The following is a 19,958-nucleotide window of genomic DNA, read 5'->3' as shown; positions in this document are numbered from 1 at the left end:
ATGATGCGTTCGAGGAAAACAATGCTCAAGCACAAGGGTGAGAGAATGATGACCAAAACATACATGATATGGAATAGGGTTCACAAGACAATGAATACATAGATAATTTGCGTGACCAGATTGCGAATCAATTGTGGTCAATTTAAATTTGCTGGATTTTAGTATGACTTTGTGGATTTAAAAAAAATTATGTTTGATTTGGATTTGTGTTTAATTTTGATTTATGCTAAATTTGGATTTTATATGGTGTTTATATTTTTATTAATACGTATTTAAGAAATTTATTAGGTTATTTTCTAAACAAATAGTTGAATTCAATAAAAAAATAAAACAGAATGGTAAAATTGTCATTTTACTAATTCAGCACAACAATTCAAAAGTCTCAACCAAACAGCATATTAAACATTCAACTCTTAAAATTTCAGGCCCTCTTAAAAATTCAGATCTCTTAAAAATTCAGATCTTAAAAATTTAGATCCTGCCAAACAGCCCCTTAGCATGACCAATAGGTGCTTAACTCTAGGTCATAATCCATTAAGACCTTCTAAATGATACATGGAGCAAAACTAACCATTTGGACGACTTAATGGGTCAAGAACATGCTTTGTTTAAGACTCATCGTTTTGGGACCAAAAAGAGACTTTAAAGAGCAAAACCCTATATCTACAAGATGGAGTGTTAAACATGCAAGCTTTATACCTTTTTGAGGTTGCAAACATGCTAGAAATCCCAGATCTACAATGCACTCTACTCCAAGGTCTTCACACCACCTTCTTCTTTCTTTAAAAACCACTCTAAACTCTCTTAAAGGCTCACAATTTGCTCTAGGGTTGCTTGAGGGTCGAATTTCTGAAAAAGGATGGGTAAGAAGAGGGTTTGCATGCCAACTATGTACGCCCCACGTACGAAGTGTACATCCAGTGTACTAAGGCGCGCCTTAGTACACTTAGCGTACATATACGTACGCATGGCGTACTCAAACTTCTACATTTTTACCAAATTGCTACTATGGGCCCCTTTTCTACACTTTCTTACACTTAGGGACCAACCATGCAATATAATTAAATTATAGGGTTTAAATTAGAAGTACATTGTCATCAGGGTGTTACAAACTTCAAAAAAAAGGTATGTCGACCACTCCTTACCATCGTGACCTAAGTTTACCTTCCCTCTATTCAAAAGCAAGATATTTGATGGTTAAATCCTTGGAGTGAAAGCCCTCGAGTCCGGACAAACCACTCCAGCTAACATTGGTAAGCCAAGGGAGCATGACTGTTGCATCAATATAACGTAGAATACTATTGCCAATATGCAGAAACACTAGATAATTAGATCCACAAAATTGTCTAGTTTCATACTCTTTGAAGATAACATCAACTTCCACAAGGTTCAATTTCATTATCCTTACTTGTTGATAGAAGGGTAGGTAAAAATATGCATCTAAATTATGTTCTTATTGATAAAATCTTGGTTTATCATGTTCATAATTATAGTTCTGCCACTCTTCAAAAACTAGACATCTTTCAATTTTTGTTATCTCGATCCCAATATTTCCACATTAGAAAAAACACTTGTTCTGACATGTATCATCACATTGTAAATTTGTAAACAAAGAAGCATACTTTGGAAGTGGTGGTTTACCTATTGATTACTATACTCTTGACTTGCTCACAAATTCATCAAGATCATCGGCTGTTTTCTTAATGGGAACATGACTTAAAAGCCCAACTATGTTTTCAAACCGTTCAAAAAACGTTAATAATATTTTGTGTGATCAAAAAAACTCAACGAACTTAACATTTGTCTAGAAAAACCCAATAAAGTTTCCAAACCGTTCAAAAAATCTCAATCATTTTTTGTGTGTTCAAAATGTTAAATTCATTGGGGTTTTTTAAAAGGCAAAACATGATTGAGGTTTTTTAAGCGGTTTTAAAACTTCTTTGGCCTTACAAGTTATTTTCCCAATATGGTGACTTCCATCGAATTGAATAAAAATGTAACATAGTTGAGCTTTTTTAGACAAATGTTAAGTTTGTTGGGTTTTTCTGAAAAGACAAAACATAATTTGGGTTTTACGGTTTGGAAATTTCGTAGGGCTCATAAGTTATTTTTCATTTCTTAGTTTCTCCACTCCTATTGTTTTGGACATGTTTTGCTATCTCTTTAACTGTATGTTGAAGAAACATTTATATTCTATTCTTTCATTTAGCTCTCTTTTCAATGCTTCCTATAAAAAAAAAAAAATCAAACATCACACTTGTCCAAACAACTCAATAAAAATCCCAAATGTAGAGACTGAAACAAAAGCTTTGTCTACTTGGGTTCAAGGTTTCTAATTAAACCAAAAGTATGTGCATGTTTATTGTCATGTTAAAATAATATTTCAATGTATAAGGGTTTGTTTGGTTGAATAGCCTAGGTAATAATACGTAATGCAGGTCTGGAAGATTACCACTTTATCTAATTTGGAGATGGCTATTTGCAAGAACGAAGGAGTTTAGCAATTTGAAGAGCTTGAGTTGGGACCTCTTATCAGTCATCCTTTTAATGAAGTTGTAACAAGTGTAAATTAGGAGAAGACACAACTTGGAATCACAATTGAATAGGAAGAGAAACCTAATGAAGTTGTAACAAGTGTAAATAAAAAGAAAAAATCAAGAAGCCGCAGAATTGCTTCACGTCGATATGGCATGAGTTCTTATTTCTAAACGTCGATATGGGAGGTTTTTCTATATCACGTATTATGTATTCATGTGGATGGAATTTTCCCACATTTAATTAGATTTAATCCTTATTAAATTCATTTACTTCTATTATTTCATTTACTTCTATTATTTAATTATATAAAATATATTTTGTTTGAAATAATAAAGTGATAATAACTGTTAAAATATATGTATATTTAATCGTTTTTGATAATTACAAAAAATATAGACATGATTTATTTATTTTAAAAAGTATTTTATTCATTTTATTAAAATCTAAAAAAAAATTGTTAGAAAGTAGGTTTGGATTTAAATTTTTTTATTTAACCCAAAATTAAAAACTCCTACCACCAAATTTAAAATTGTCATATTATCATACTGTCTAATGTCTATGATTAAAAATAGATTGTAATGATAGGGAATCTAAAATCTTAAATAAATTGATAGTTTTGGTATACAGAACCATATATAACTTCACTAGTAAATTATCGTAATTTCAGAAAACAAATTCCCAAAATAGAAGAGAGTGTTTTGTTACGAATAAAAATTAGAAAGTCAATTATATGGCTGGAAAGGAAACTTCCCCTTACTTTCACCTTCAAATTTTCCATTGATCTTTTTCTTAAATTCTGGCCTTTTGAAGTTGATTTGAATCAAAAATGGTGTTTTATTGGCGTTGTTTCTCGTTTGGAGAAGAGGAAGAGATTAAATATGAACCCAGAACTAAAACAGAATCGACTTCAACCGAAGAGATCGAATATGAATCCGAAAGTCAAACACAATCGTCTTCAGCCCAAACTTTTTATACTGCTAGTGCTTCATCAGCATCCTCAAACTTGCCCGGAAAACCAAACTCATTGAGGGTTTTCACAGTCGCTCAGCTCGAGGCAACAACTGATAATTTCAGTAGTGCTAGGAAGATTGGAGAAGGTAGATATGGAAGCATATATAAGGGTGTGGTTAAGAGTTTGGAACATCCTTTTAATAAGATACAGGTTGCTATCAAGTACGCCAAACGAGTAACGAAGGCAAGTTTGTCTGCCTCAACTTTTTTTTTTCTTTCTAAGTTCGAATTAACATGACCAATGCCTTTATGTTTGTATTTTTTTTAAGTTCAGATGAATTTCAAGTGCAAAACTGATTTACATTGCTTGTTTGAAGATTGATTTAGCATCCAACGGGTTTCCATTAATTCGTAGTTTGTTATGGATTCTGTTTTTGCAACAATTTACATCCCCTAGTTTATTAATTATATCCCAGCAAAACGATGGAGAAACACAACTAATAAATAGTTGGTATTAGTATATTTTTAAAGAGCTTTTTAGTCAAAATCTTACCAGTTTTTTTTACCTTTGCATTGCCATGTTGATTGGGCTAATTTATCCATTCATAACTCGTTATGCGTTTGGGTTTCATTGAAAATCTTAACTATGTTGCAACAGGAACACAACTGGTTAGATGAGGTTAACTTTTTGGGGGTAGTTGAGCATCCAAACCTCGTCAAACTAGTTGGTTACTGTGTGAAAGACGATGAAAGAGGAATAGTACAGCTGCTATTAGTCTACAATTACATGCCTAACAAAAGCGTGAGGGATCATTTGTCTACAATGTCTGAATCAACTCTTTCATGGACCATGAGACTGAAAGTGGCTCAAGATGCTGCCCGTGGCCTCGCATATCTACATGAGGGAATGGACATTCAGGTAGTTTAAATGCCTCCCCATACGATAACAAAGGAAAAAAGTAGTTTACAAATGGGCATGCATCATGCTTACAAGACGTTAACTTTGGTTTTTTTGTAGATTCTTTTTAGGGATTTCAGTTCTTCCAGGCTCCTCCTAGACAATCAATGGAATGCTAAGCTTTCGGATCTTGGGGTGGCTCGAATAGGTTCTCAAGAAGGAGAAACTGATGCGTTTGTAGGAAACGTGGCATATTTACATTCTAACAGGGAAAGTGTCATCCAAGAGTGATGTATGGAGCTACGGGGTCTTTCTATATGAACTTATCACGGGTAGGAAACCAGTGGAAAGGAATCCGCCTCAAAACGAGCAGAAGCTTATAGAATGGGTGAAACCCTACGTACACTCCAAAAATCTCCAGCCTATCATCGATCCGAGACTTGAAGGTACGTGCTCTATGAAGTCAGCACAGGCGTTAGTCACTATAGCCGATCTTTGCTTAAAAAGGAACTCGAGATCAAGGCTAAAGATGAGTGAGGTCTTAGAACTTGTTAATGGAGTCACTGGGGTTCCATCACAAGTAACCAATCCGACACCAGCTCCCAAGAGTTCAAAACTTTTGAAATCTTGGTTTAGCAAGGCTTGTTGTTGTGTCTGCATAGCAAGTAAGAAATAACATTCATGTCGCCATCAACCAAATAAGCACCTGCTTTCTGTCTTGTGGAGCAGTGAACGTGGAGAGAGGTAAATAGACATTGCATAAACACCTGCAAGTTTTATTATGTATTTGCGTCTTTGACATAAGTGAATGGAGCGTGCATTGTGCATTACAACTGTTATTATTATTATTTTTTATCATTGGTCTATTTTGAGTTATACATTGATCTTGATGTTCTCAATTCATTTGTATATTGGTCCAAAATACGCTGTCAAGTTTGCAGTGCATTTTGGGGTCAAACCCCATGTGGCTCCATTCGAATGTGTATCGATGTGTACGTCGCTTGCATAGGTGCGCAAGATATATCACTACATATTGGTCATCTTCAGTCTCATGAAACAAAAGAAATTGAGTTTGAAATTTTTTGAAGAGTATATGATCCTCATGTTTTGTTAGCGGACAAATTTCTCATTTTCATCACATTTGGTTTTCTTTGATAGCTATAGATGAAAACTTGTCATTCGATTTGTAGGAAACATGTGAAAGAGTTATTGTAGATGTTGAATGATCTTGATTGTAGAGCGTAGTAATTAGAAAATAGAAAGTGATAGGATCATTCTCTTTATTGCAACTTGTATAACAAGTGGCATGTTATTTTTTTAAATTTATTATAGTTGAAGAATATGTGATGGATTATTATTATTTTTTTTTAACTTGGATGTTGCATAAGCAAAGTGATGAGTAATTAATTTTTAGAATTTAATAGAAGTTCTCTCTCATTTTCAAATTGCATGAGAAGTGAAACTTAAATCTTAAAAAATTTAAATGTTTGATAGAAGACGATAAATTATACTTTTAAATTTTCGAGTTACATAATAAATAATGAGTTATATCATTATAAGAAACACGAGCATTAGCGGCGACAGACGTCATCGCTAGAAGCTAGGTATGTTGTCGCTAAAGCCTTTTGTGGCGACGTATTGCCACTAAAAGTCGTCATTATTGACTCGCTGCAAATGTTCCATATGTCACCGTTAATGTTCACCGTCACCGCAAATGTTATGTCGCCATTAATGCACAAAGTCGCCACTAATATCCACTCATCGCCGCTAATAGTATTTTATTTATTTATTTATTTATTTTTGCATTTAACATTAAAATTATAAAACACAATATAACATGTATAAAAACTGTTACGAAACTTTATTTTGCAGAAAAATAGTTCGAAACATTAACCACACTTAATGCTATTTCCGATCCAAAATATTCATCCAAACATGGTGCAACATATTCAAAATACTAACCCAAACAAAAACATTTCATAAATCCTAAAAAGGTAGCTACTCGTCCTCATCACTCCCTTCGTTTCCTTCGTTTTCATTTCGTTACGACAACGATCGAAACCAGTCTTCAAGTGTCGCACTAGAGGTCGGGTCTTTAACCATTGTTTGCAGTATTTCCAACAACAAAGAAAACAAAATATATTACCAACATATCATAATAGCATTGTACTTTCTAAAAATTACCAAAATACAAAATTGTAACACTCGATTCAAGGTATTTTACATTTTAACCCTTGGAATGATATTTGTTTGCAAAATTTTGGAGGTTGTGCGTACGCTGGGCGTACGTCAAGTACGATGGGCATACGTGGTCTGGGGTCAAACCCTAATTTTTAGGGTTTGGACCCTAGTTAAACAACCTTATGCCCCAAGGTTCTCTCACTACCAGCATCTATTGCCCCTTTAAGCCTTATTTCAAAACCCTAACCCATTTTTGAGAGATTTGACTCTTGTGTGTGTGTTTTGGTGGGTGTTTGGTGAATCTTGAAGAAGAATAAGCTTGGCGAAGGAGCATTGATCAAGTTAGAGCTTGTAGATCCAGAGTTTACTCACCTTGATCAACTTCATAGAGGTATAAAGTTTTCACCTTGGTTGTTCTATGCTTAGATCTAGATCTAGTGGAGTTTTGGACATATTGTGGTCCCATGAATGAGTTCTAGTGAGTAAATGTCACTCTAGATGTGACAACCGTCAATTTTCAGTCAAGTCAAAGTCAACTAAAGTCAACAAGTCAAACCGGTCAACTCAATTTGCCATGAGTATTAGAGTTTACGTTATGTAATTTCTAAACAACTCTCTATTCTATCGAGAAATCATAAATTGAAAAGTGCGTACATCTAGATCTCCTTAACCTAAAACTGTGGTACGTGGCGAGCCAAACCGATAAAACAATGTTGCATACTCATCGGGAGTATGCAAGATCCTTATACAAGGCTTAACGGGGCTTACGGACCCTACATTGCGAAGCCGAACACTCAAAAAGGTCACCAATGAAACCTCTCTCAATCGTTTTCACTTTATCTCTCTCTATGAGAAATCTCTCCCAAATCTCTCTAAGTATGTGAAATCTCTCCCAAATCTCTCTTTGTATGAGGAATCTCTCCAAGTATGTCAAATCTCTCCCAAATCTCTCTAAGTATGTGAAATCTCTCCCAAATCTCTCTTTGTATGAGAAATCTCTCCAAGTATGTGAAATCTCTCCCAAATCTCTCTTTGTATGAGAAATCTCTCCAAGTATGTCAAATCTCTCCCAAATCTCTCTAAGTATGTGAAATCTCTCCCAAATCTCTCTTTGTATGAGGAATCTCTCCAAGTATGTCAAATCTCTCCCAAATCTCTCTAAGTATGTGAAATCTCTCCCAAATATCTCTCAGTATGTCAAATCTCTCTAAGTATGTGAAATCTCTCCCAAATATCTCTTTGTATGTGAAATCTCTCCAAGAATGTCAAATCTCTCCCAAATCTCTCTGAGTATGTGGAATCTCTCTCAAATCTCTCTCGAAATCTCTCCCAACTTTCTATAATCACTCGTGGCATCCCGACCCTCGAAGTTGGCGAAAACAGCCCAAAAACGGAAGTCTACGCGAAAAACGGACCTTAGGAACCGAAACCCCTCTTAGGAACCGAAACCCCTCTTAGGAACCGAACCCTCCTGATGAAGAAGGCTGCTGATCCGAACCGAAGGTACTGTTCACTAATCGAACCGAAGGTACTGTTCACTACTGTTCACTACAGTCCGTTCGGTTCTGACATTCTCGCCTCTTATCTCCGAACCGAACCTCACCTTCGCTACTGACCCTTCGGACCGAGCCTTCGGACCGGACCCTCGCCCTTCGCTTCTCACGTCTGACTCGCGCCTTTCGCTTCCGACTCAAGCCTCAGCATGGACCGAGCCTCGGCCTAGGGACCGAACCTCGGCCTCGGACCGAGAGGTCTCGCTGGGAACTCATTTTCTCCCGGTTTTCGCGTAGTTTTGCGTTTAAGGCCCGTTTTTAATTATTTTAACGCGAGGTTTTCACCCAAAATCATATTTTAGCATAATAAACCCTAAATATTCACAATTTAATCATATTTTCATAAATATCTTTATTTAAATAATAAAAGCAAGTGGGTAAAGTACAAAGAGGTGGAGTGTTGACTTTGCTTTACTTTATGACACAAGCAACCACTCCCACACCCACTCTATGACCAGCCACACCTCCCCACCTTACCTAGGTCACATCAATGTCCTTTCCACTCAATCATCACTCCTTCCCACATTTTTGGGAGCTGAATATTCATCCTCTCTCCTCATTTCTCTCATTTTCTCTCTTTTCACTAAAAAGAGCAAACTCTTTTCTCTCTCACTTTCCCTCTCTAGAACTCGAGATTTGAGGGCTGATCTTTGGGTTTTCCTCCACATTTGGTAAGAATAATTCATTCTCTTTATGATTATCTCAATTATTTCCACTCAAATCATGGATATCTTACACAAACTCCATTATAATTGTGTTAGATCTTCGAATCTTCAAGTGATTCTTCAAGTGTTCTTGGGTTGAACACTTCTCTTCTTCAACACTTACCTACTAAAATCACTTAAGGTGAGTTCATACCCCTACATTTTCATGTTTTCTCAAGTTTTTTTTTTTTTTTTTTTGGGGGGGGGGGGGGGGGGAGGGGGGGGGGGTGAATACAAGTTAAAACACCAAGAACATAACTACACTTTTCTAACAGCCTTCATCAGAAAAGTTCAACCCCATTCACGGACTGTTTTGGACAACTTAAACATTTTAGTTTTCAAAACTATTTTAGGTGCATGTAGTTCCACTTCTTAGCTTTAAAATGACTACTTGCACATCTCCATACGATTTTTCTACAATTTATGGTGATTTTTACAAAACTGCCTATCATTTCAAACATCAGTCCGGACCAGTCTGTGATTATGGACTTTTTCACATAAGTAAGAAGTCATTAAAAATTATAATAAAAATTATGAACAAACTAGACTCATTTTCCAAACTCTCAGAAGTTACAGAACTTGATTTGGACATTTTATGATTTTTCTACAATTTTTCCAATAACAGTTACAGAAAATGTTATTAACAGAAAAACACTATAAATTTCATTTCACCTTGTAACATGTTTAGCAAGGTATACATCGTTATGTGATTATGTGTAGTTGAAATATATGACAATTTTGTATTCTTATATAGACATACATCAGAAAACAAATGGATTTACACCTCCACAAGTATGGTAAATATATAAATGATATTACAAGACTATATCCATTAAAATATAAACATTGGTAAATTATGACAAGTAAGGCTTATGCTCACTACCCACACAAATAATTGATAAACTATAATAGGTATAGTTTAGGGTTATTTATATAACAAACACATTATTAAAGGTTTTACACATACAAAAGAGTTATTGCCACTATGGATAATTATGATAAACTATAATAAATATAGTTAAGCCATTATACCCCCCACAAACGAACACGCTAGTTATAATCGGTATAGTTTTGGTAAATATATATTACAAACAAAGTGATAAACTATAATAGGTATAGTTTATGTTTCATCTACCCTATGAACTTAATTACAAGAAAGGAATTCACCACCACTTTTGATAAGCTATAATATGCATAGTTCAAGTTCACTAATCACTATTACTCTCCGGTGAACTATGATATGTATAGGTTATATTCACCATCACCACCACTTTTGATAAGCTATAATATGCATAGTTCAGGTTCACTAATCACTATTACTCTCCGGTGAACTATGATATGTATAGGTTATATTCACCATCACCACCACTTTTGGTAAACTATAGTATGCATAGTTTAAGTTCACATTAAATTTTCGCATTGTTAGACTTCAACTATAATCGTTGAGCGTATATGCTTGAGTCATACAAGAATTTAGTCTGGATTGGCTTAGAATTGGTGGTGCCCGCCTCATCTCCTGTTCCTCGTTGGGTTGTGGACCTAGGGCAGACCCACTATATTCAACGTTTTATCTAACTTAAATCTTATATAACTTATATACGCTGGACGATTATAGGGGAAATCTATGGGTCAATCTAGGGTTCATTAACACATCATATAGGAATATTCTGTTTGCACTTAACTAAGAAAATATTGGATTTTCTGGATATCAAACTCTATCGATTTTAAAAGGAAAAACGGTTTCTACTCCAACAAAACTCTTATGAACTCACCAACTTAATTGTTGACACTTTTCAAAACTACTTGTATTCTCAGGAAATCAGTGAAACAGGAAAACTACAGCGCTTTGAGGATGGGACGTTAAACCGTCAACAATTTATTTTTGTCATCATAATGTAATTGATTTTGAAACATGTAAACATATACTTTGGTGTAACTTTTTCAACTATATTTATGATGGTTGTATTTACTTTGAACACTATTATACACGTTGTTGTGATACTATACATGAAGTCCTCCACCCCTGGACGTTTCCGCCATCCTTGGTTTGGGGGTGTGACACTAGAAGTTTTGAGATGATCTTCTTGATGTTTCTGAGGTCCCAAGTCCATAAAGTTCGCATCTTGATGGTTGTAGATCAACCAGGCATGGGTTAATGCTCATTTGGTGAAAGTAGAATGCTAAATCTAGGGTTTGAGTCTCTTTAATCCATGCAAAGACATCAAGTTGGTAACTTTATTGTTTAAGAGATTCCCCAAGGTCTGGATCTGCAAAATGGATGTTTGGACTTAAAACATTAAGTGCTTAATGAGTTTTGACAAGCAAGGGCGTATGTCGAGCATAGTCCAGCGTACCTAGATGAGGCCCTGTAAGTCTTTGGCCTAGAAGTTGTACGATGGGCGTACCCAGGTAGTACGGTGAGTGTACTCATCTGGGGGGCCATTTTGGGCTTTTGGTTTTGGTCCACTTTTGGACTCTAGGTTTTGGGCTCTTGTTGGGCCAAAAAAATTTATTGAGTCGAACGATTGTTAGGCCTTAGGCCTTTATAGATTTGGAGCATTTTGGGCTTCGGGTTTTTTTTAGGTTTGGGACACAGTTAATTGAGCCAATTAAGGGGAAGGGTAAAATGGTCTTTTATCCTAGGAGTCGGGGTTAGTGAATTAAAGTATCGATTATGGTTTATGACCTAATTATTAATTAAGGTTGTATTTGATTGGTTAGTGTGGGGATTCTCCGGTTCAGTAGCCCAAGCATCTATTTGTTTAGAAACGGATCGATGTGAGTTTGCTTAGTATACTGTAGTTCACTATGGATTATATGTGCTTGTGGTCTTTGTGACTCTTGTTGTATGCATGTATATCTATATGTTTGTGTATGTTTGCTATATGTATGTAGGGTGAAAGAGACCTGGGGGTGAAATAAACCATTACGGTCGAAAAATACAAATTGAGTTGAAATAGACTCGGGGGTGAAATGGACACAGCGGTGAAATAGACCTGGTGCAGCCTTGTGATGACATAAGAGTTAATATAGACTTGAGGGTGAAATAAACTCGGGGGTGAAATAGACCTAGTACAGCCTTGAGCTGACGTCTATGTATGGTATGAGGTACTTTGGGGAACTCATTATGTTTTGTGTTTATAGTTTTCAGTTTATGTTTTAAATACTTCCGGTTCGAAGGGGAAGAGCTCAGGATGATCGCAATGCTCACACCATGATTTTTAGCTCTACTTGACTCGGATGTATTTTTGGATGATTGTTGATATACTCTGATTTCCTTTACAATTTCTATAAACAATGTTTGGTTGATGGTTTTATCATTACAAAAACAAAAATTTTGGCTCTAATTTTTTTTGGATGTTATAAAAATACCAACATATCAATATAGCATTCGACTTTCCAAATACACTTATACACACACCATACACAAAATTACATATACGTTATATACTTTATTTCCATTATAGCGTTATACTTTCCAAAAATTACCAAGCTATAAAATACCAACATATCATTATAACATTCTACTTTCCAAATACAATTAAACATACATCATACACAATATTGCATATACATTATAGCATTGTACTTTTTTTTTTAATTTTTCCATTATAGCATTATACTTTCCAAAAATTACCAAACTACAAGGTACCAATATATTAAATTATAACTGAACTACATCATACACAATATTGCATATACATTATAGCATTTTAATTTTTTTTTCATTTTTCTATTGTAGCATTAAACTATACTAAACTAACAATTACCCACATATCATTATAACATTCTACTTTACAATTAAGGTAATGATGATTATAGCATCCTACTTTTTTTTTCAGTTTTCCATTACAACATTGTACTTTTCAAATTCACTTAAACTAACAATTACTTATGATTATTGTGGTGGCTATGTTGGTGGTTGTTCTTGATCGTATATAGACAAAACCATAGAAGGTTATTGCCTGATGCCTCTCATATGGCCTCGTCGAACACCAAATAGTTTTTCAAAACAATTTTGTATATCCTTTGGTGTTAGACCGCTGGCTTCAGAAGAAGCTTGAGTTTGTTGACTGATCTCATGGAGTAAAGCATTTTGTATTTCCAAAAAATGATAAACATTATAAAAATTAGATTACTAAATATCCATTAACGATATAAACACTTATATGAAAATACAAATTAACTACTTACATATTATTGCTCGACTGTATGACTACTAGATACCCATTGACTATCGGTATTAGCCTTACCAAATGCTTCGATTCGAGTGATGTCCTATTTAACATTAAAAGTGAGACTAATTATAATTTAAATAAACAGTCAAATATACCATAACTTACTTCTTTGAAATAGACATTGCTATAAGAGCACAAACCCCCTCTGTTTATAACTTTTTGTTGTACAAAGACTCCTTTGTTTGACGTCGAACGCTTTAAAAATTCGGGGGTTTAAAAATGTTTTGACAACTTACACCAAATTTTCATGTGACATACCCTTGGGGAGGCTAATCCCCTTGGGATATTTGCAAGCCCCTCGAAATTCTGAAAATAAGTATGCGCTTTACTTTCCAGCATCTTTAATTTTTTGTAGAGTCGCATCAATGCTCTGCAACAACTGAGCACGTTCAGTATCCAGGTTAACCTTATCCAATTCAAACTTATTCTACAAATACAAAAAATTTAACTAATTAAATACCAATCACAACTAGACTTAAAATAATATCCAAGTTACTTTTAGATGTACGACTGTGGCATTCCATAAAATTGGGGAAACATTGTCCCAACCATATATGCTCAAAGGGATGTTCATCCACATATACCTCCCAATCTCATGGGTAAACAAATTACCACACTGCCCGACACGGGAATATGTGAGCTCCCTGTCGAAATCCAAATCTACGGGCTTTCCCTTGTTTTCCCGTATTAGCTTTGATAGTTGAATGTTTTTTATTGACCTCTTCTTTTTTTAAGAATCTCAATTAAAAAATATAATTAAAAATATTAGTCACGACCAAGGTTGCAGAAAACGCTCGACATAGGCTCGGCGGTGGACCGGGGTCAAGGGATTAATCTTTCAAAAAACATCCTTTTGATCCTTAATACATCACATCTAAAGACTTTATGAAAACTTGTTAACTCAATCATACACTTACATTCCTAACTGCAAAAGGTAGGTATAGTATTCATGAAGAAACCAAATTACAACTTACATTTTACAATTACCATTCAAGAACAGCATTTTCGTGTCTGGATGTGAAGCCACACACTACAAAAAAAAAAGGAGCATTTATGATTATGACTAGCACTAGTTGTATTATTGATCTCAACCACATAATTAAATGATTTTCATCATCATCTGCGTACAGATGACACAAGTATATCATTTACCATTCAACCAATAGGATCAAGATTTGGAACATTAAAAATGAAATAAAAAATGATGTAGTATGAATAACAGAAGGTGCACCTGCAGAAGAGCAAGGGCATTGTAGACTTTATTTGACTGAGCTGGAGTTAGATTGGGTGGTGATAGTTAATTACATAATTGAAGCTCAACTGAATCTTTCAACTCATACAAGAGAAACATTCACTAGAAGGAAATATTGAACAAACATACATGGTATGGAGACCAAACCTATGAGAGAAAACATTAAATTGAAGAAACCTGAGAAAAGGGAACCAATCGACGGATACTCACTCAACTGATAGATACATACAATAATCAATTAACATATCAATATCAAAACCAATCGATCACATGGTATACAAAACCAATCTGATTACAATGGTCATTCAATCGAGTATACCATGGTTGTAAAAAGCTAAGAATTGGAAATATTTGTCAATTAAACAAGGAAAAATGGAGAATGACCTGTGGTTGGAGAACTAAAATCGCAAAATAGCGACACCGGTGCAGACACCGATACAAGATGTGGTCGGCATTCAATTTAGACGGACTGTAATCGGAGAACTAAAATCGCAAAACAGTGACTGTTGTTGAAGCATTAGAAGGGAACGACTGGTGTACTTTAAGGACTGTGACGACGACGGCATTCACTGGAAGAAGAAGATCGTGTCGGAGTAGGAGAAGGAGCAACGTCGGTGTTCACTTCATTCTTCCATTCGCTCCTTGAGCAATAGAGGGAATTTCAAAAACGAAATTTAGATGGAATGCGATGGAAATCTGGAATGGCTAAATTGGAAGGAACCCTAGCAGCAATTGACAATTTAACCCTTAAATGTTTTTAAATTTACCTTGACCAGTTGACCGATTAAGGCGCCTAGACCCGCCTAGACCCGATTATCTCCGCCTTTGACCGACTTTGACCACGTCCGATTATAGAGACCGATTAGGTATAAATGTTTTCGTGGGAGGACCACCAAGCGCCTAAGCGCCAATTAATCGGCCGCCTAGGTCGATATTTACAACACTGGCCACGATAGCTTATAATAAATGAATAAAAATAGCTAATAAATATATCATAATAAGACTTGCCATTATGTATGTGTTGTCTACAACCAAAGCCTACTGGACGTGGTGGATCCCCGACTCCATCACCTCCATGTCCTAGGCCCATAACATCTGACATCATGTAGAAGAGTACCGCCCAACTAAACCCCATATATAGCCTTCAAAATTACAAGATGTACAATATAGAAACACAATATGAATAAAAGTCAATATGCAAAATTACAATATGAATAAAAGTTACACATATTGCATATACAAAAATAATACACTTTCTGCTATAGCATCCTACTTTTTTTTTTCATATTTTTCATTATAGCATTGTAGTTTCCAAATTGCATATAAATACATATACAAAAATAATACTTTCCATTATAGCATCCTACTTTGTTTTTTTTTCATTTTTTTTCATCTATAGCGTTATAGTTTCCAAATTGTATACAAATACACAAACTACATTTATAATTTTCTATACATACAAATATACATATAAAAAAATAATGTTTTCTATTATAGCATCCTACTTTTTTTTCTTTTTTTTCATCTATAGCGTTATAGCATCCAAATTGCATACAAACACACAAACTACATACATAATTTCTATACATACAGTTACACATATATAAAAATAATACACATCACATTATAGCATCCTACTTTGGTTTTTTTTATCATTTTTTCATTATAGCATTGTAGTTTCCGTCCACATACAAATATTAAAAAAACCAACATATTACACATATACATATACATGCATCATACACATAAAAATACACATCATATATACAAATAAAATCAACAAATTATATATATATATATATATATATATATATATATATATATATATATATATATATATATATATATATATATATAAACCTTTTTTGTGGTGGCTATGATGAGAATTTCCGACAACAAAGTGGCGGTGGTGGTGGGGATCTTCAAATTCTGGGAAACAAACTCCAGGATGTCGAAATTCCTTCAACAAACATGTACATTCAGTGGGGGTGAGGATAAATCGAAAAGCCAAAATAGAAAAAAAACGAAAAAAAAAAAAAAAAAAAAACTCACAGCAACTAGTTGTAACCGGAAATGGGGTGGAATCGCCATTGTAGAACGTCGTTGGTGATAAGGTAGGTTGCCGGTGATGCTGTTTGGGTCGTCGGTGTGTTGGATGTCGATGGAAGCTTCAGAATTTGTAAAAGATTGTCGCAATCGCAACAATTTGAGTTGGAAGGAACAATGAAAAGCATGACAGAACTCGGAAAGAAGAAATGATATTATCTGCAACGAGCATTAGCGGCGACGGCTAGCAATTGCGGCGACAAGAAGCGTAATAACGACGGCAACGTTGGAGGGAATTTTGGCGGTATTTTTTTGGATATTAGCGGCGACGATGTCGCTGGTAAAACATTGTCGCTAAAGGTTGGAGACGATGTGGATTTTCTGCCGCTGGATTAGGACTAAATAGATGGCTATGATTTCATCTTAGCTATTGACATGGATCGATGACGTGTGAGCATTAACGGCGACGCTTTATTTTAGTGGTGACGTACACCGTTATCAGCGAAAAATAACGAGAAAGTTATTTGTCGACGTTAAAAGTTTGCGTTGCCACTAATGCTCATATTTCTTGAAAGAAGTGTATTTTACGGTTTATATAAATTAAAGATAAACTTATGTATTATATTTTGAAATTTCAAGCTAAAATAAATGACTAGTTGCTTTGTATATGAATAATAATACAATCGTATAGTTGAAAACTATTTTCATATATAAATTGATATAGAGTATAATTATTCTAATAGCATTGATATTGATAATATATAGATTTTATATTATATGATAGTAATATAATAACAAGAACAAGAATATGATATGATAAAGAAAATTTGTAATGAATTATAATAGAGAATCTATAACATAAAATAAGTTGAGCGTTTACTTGGTATACACAATCCATCCCGTTAATTATGGCAATTTCAGGAAAAAAAAAAAAACAAAACAAAAAAAAAAAAAAAAACAAACTATTCCCAATATAAAGAGTGTTTGTTAAGAATAAAGAGTCAACTGCATGGTTGGCAAGGACATTTCCACTTGCTTTCAATCTTTCATGGTCAAATTTCCATGGAACTTTTTTCTAAATCTGGTTTTCTAAATTCAATGATTTGAACCAAGAATGGTGTTTTATTGCCGATGTTTCTCGTTCGATGATGACAGTAGGAAGATCGCAAATGAATCAAGAACTCTAACAAAACCGAGGTCGTCAGTATCCTCAAACTTGGCCGGAAAACCAAACAGTTTGAGGGTTTTCACAGTCGCGGAGCTCAAGGTCGCAACTAATAATTTTCGCAGTTCTTGGAAGATTGGAAACGGTAGATATGGAAGTGTATATAAGGGCATGGTCAAGAGTTTGGAACACCCTTTTGATAAGATCGAGGTCATTGTAAAGCACCTCAAAGGAGTAACGAAGGCAAGTTTCTCTCCGTCAACTTTGACTTTGCATCATGATTAATTATATGTCTGAGTTTTATTGATAATCTTGATTATATTGCAAACAGGATCACAAAGATTGGTTATCTGAGGTTCATTTTCTTGGGGTGTGTGACCATCCAAACCTTGTAAAACTAGTTGGTTATTGTGCTGAAGAAAATGAAAGAAAAAGTATGCAACTGCTTTTAGTCTACAAATACATGTCTAACCGAAGCGTGAGGGACCATTTATCTACAAAATCTGACACACCTCTCTCATGGGACATGAGACTGAAAGTAGCTCAAGATGCTGCATGTGGCTTGGCATATCTACATGAAGGAATGGACATTCAGGTATCCAGTAAAATTAGGGAAAAACTAGTTTAGAAATGGACATGCTTATACAAACAAGACACAAAACGTTGATTTTTTTTTGTAGATTCTTTTCAGGTATTTCAATTCTTCCAAGCTCCATCTAGATGATCAATGGAATGCTAAGCTTTCGGATCTTGGGGTGGCTATGGTAGGTTCTCAAAGAGGAGACATTGATGACCATGACCTCATAGAAACAATGGCATATGTGGCTCCAGAGTACATCCATACAGGGCATATGTCATCCAAGAGCGACGTATGGAGTTACGGGGTCTTTCTATATGAACTTATCACGGGTAGGCAACCATTCGATAGGAATCAACCTAAAAACGAGCAGAAGCTTCTAGAATGGGTGCTACCCTACGTACAATCCAAAAATCTCCAGCCTATCATTGATCCAAGACTTGAAGGTATATATTCACTCAAGTCAGCACAGGCGTTAGTCACTATAGCTGAACTTTGCTTAAAAAAGAACCCGATGTCAAGGCTAAAGATGAGTGAGGTCCTAGAACTGGTTATTGGAGTCACTGGGGTTCCATCACAATTAACTAGTTCTGCACCAGCTCCCAGTATAGAGCCTGTTAATGTAGTCGTTGGGGTACCATTAAAAGTAACCAATCCTGCATCAACTTCCAAGAGTATAGTCCCAGTGACACGGCTTTCAAAGCTCTTGAAATCTTGGTTTAGAAAGGTTTGTTCTTGTGTACGCGTGACAATTAGCAAATGACATTAATGCCGCCATCAACCAAATAAGCACTTGCTTTCTGTCTCTTGGAGCAGTGAAGGCGGTGAGAGGTAAATAGACATTTCATAAACACATATTTATGTGTTTGCATCTTTGACATAAGTGAACAGAACGTGTATAGCCCTTGTGCATTACAATTGTTATCGTTTAAATATTCATCATTGGTCTATTTGAGTTATACATTGATCTTGATGTTCCATATTCATTTGTATGTTACTCCGGAAATACGCTGTCAAGTTTGAAGTGCATTTTGGTGTTGAACCCAATTAATGTGGCTCCATTCATTCGGCTCATATACATCGATGGGCCTTGCATAAGCGCCCAAGATCTATAACTTCATATTCTGTTATATATGTATCGATATATTGGGCCATGGTCAGTCTCGTGAAACAAAAGATATCGGATTTGAAATTCTTATGAAGGGTATAGGATTGATTAGACGATCAATCAAAAGAGAGATGCTACGCATTAAATGAGTATCAGACATTTGCCGTTTGCGATGGATTAGTGATGGATGAACGAAACGCCCCTGGCACATCCGTCGAAAATCTCAGACGAGTATGGACATATTTTACTTACTTTAAAGTCTTGCTAAAATTAATAAAAATTAATAGTTTTTAAAGATAAATGACTTGTCGTCCTACTCATCATTTGTTTTGATATCATCGAATATAAAGCATGGACCGATCTTATATAAGTCATATGTATGTTTCTTGATATGAATATGAATAACATCATATTAGTTTATGTATAGTCATAGACCCATTTGTAAATCTCGTAGTGTACATTTAGCTAGGGATGAACTTTAGACCGGAACTCGTTTTTCTATATTATAAGAACCGGGAACTAAACCGTCGGTTCCGGTCCCGGTTTGCGGTTATTTTTCAAACTAAAACCGGTTGAAATATTATAGATGTTATGTTATCTCCAGGAGCTTGTAAATGATTCAATATTTAACCAAATTATGACTTTTTACATTCTAAATTGAAGTACAAACACTAAATTACATGATAAAAAAAGAAACAAGTCATTCCGACTTCATATGAGTGGTTATGTGCATTTTAAAATCGGGAC

The 19,958-nt window shown here is 35.0% G+C and overlaps 1 protein-coding gene and 1 pseudogene across 1 annotated transcript; both read left to right on the top strand.

Moving 5' to 3' along the window:
- Window positions 1–3,216: 3,216 nt before the first annotated feature.
- LOC111893006 (serine/threonine-protein kinase PCRK2-like) lies at window positions 3,217–5,427 on the top strand (annotated as a pseudogene).
- Window positions 5,428–17,355: 11,928 nt separating this feature from the next.
- LOC111893005 (serine/threonine-protein kinase PCRK2) lies at window positions 17,356–19,130 on the top strand. The gene is made up of 3 exons (XM_023889081.2): window positions 17,356–17,769; window positions 17,858–18,121; window positions 18,207–19,130. The coding sequence occupies exons 1-3, from the start codon at window positions 17,476–17,478 to the stop codon at window positions 18,864–18,866; spliced, it is 1,218 nt and encodes a 405-aa protein (XP_023744849.1). The 5' UTR covers window positions 17,356–17,475; the 3' UTR covers window positions 18,867–19,130.
- Window positions 19,131–19,958: the final 828 nt, after the last annotated feature.

The sequence above is a fragment of the Lactuca sativa genome, chromosome 1, assembly GCF_002870075.4.
Source record: "Lactuca sativa cultivar Salinas chromosome 1, Lsat_Salinas_v11, whole genome shotgun sequence".
Taxonomy (NCBI): domain Eukaryota; kingdom Viridiplantae; phylum Streptophyta; class Magnoliopsida; order Asterales; family Asteraceae; genus Lactuca; species Lactuca sativa.
This window is presented reverse-complemented; position numbering and strand designations above follow the sequence as displayed.

Coding starts and splice junctions, on each gene's coding strand:
- LOC111893005 (XM_023889081.2), top strand. CDS start 17,476: ATGGTGTTTTATTGCCGATGTTTCTCGTTCGATGATGACAGTAGGAAG. Junction 17,770..17,857: donor ACCTCAAAGGAGTAACGAAG/GCAAGTTTCTCT, acceptor TATTGCAAACAG/GATCACAAAGATTGGTTATC. Junction 18,122..18,206: donor ATGAAGGAATGGACATTCAG/GTATCCAGTAAA, acceptor TTTTTTTTGTAG/ATTCTTTTCAGGTATTTCAA.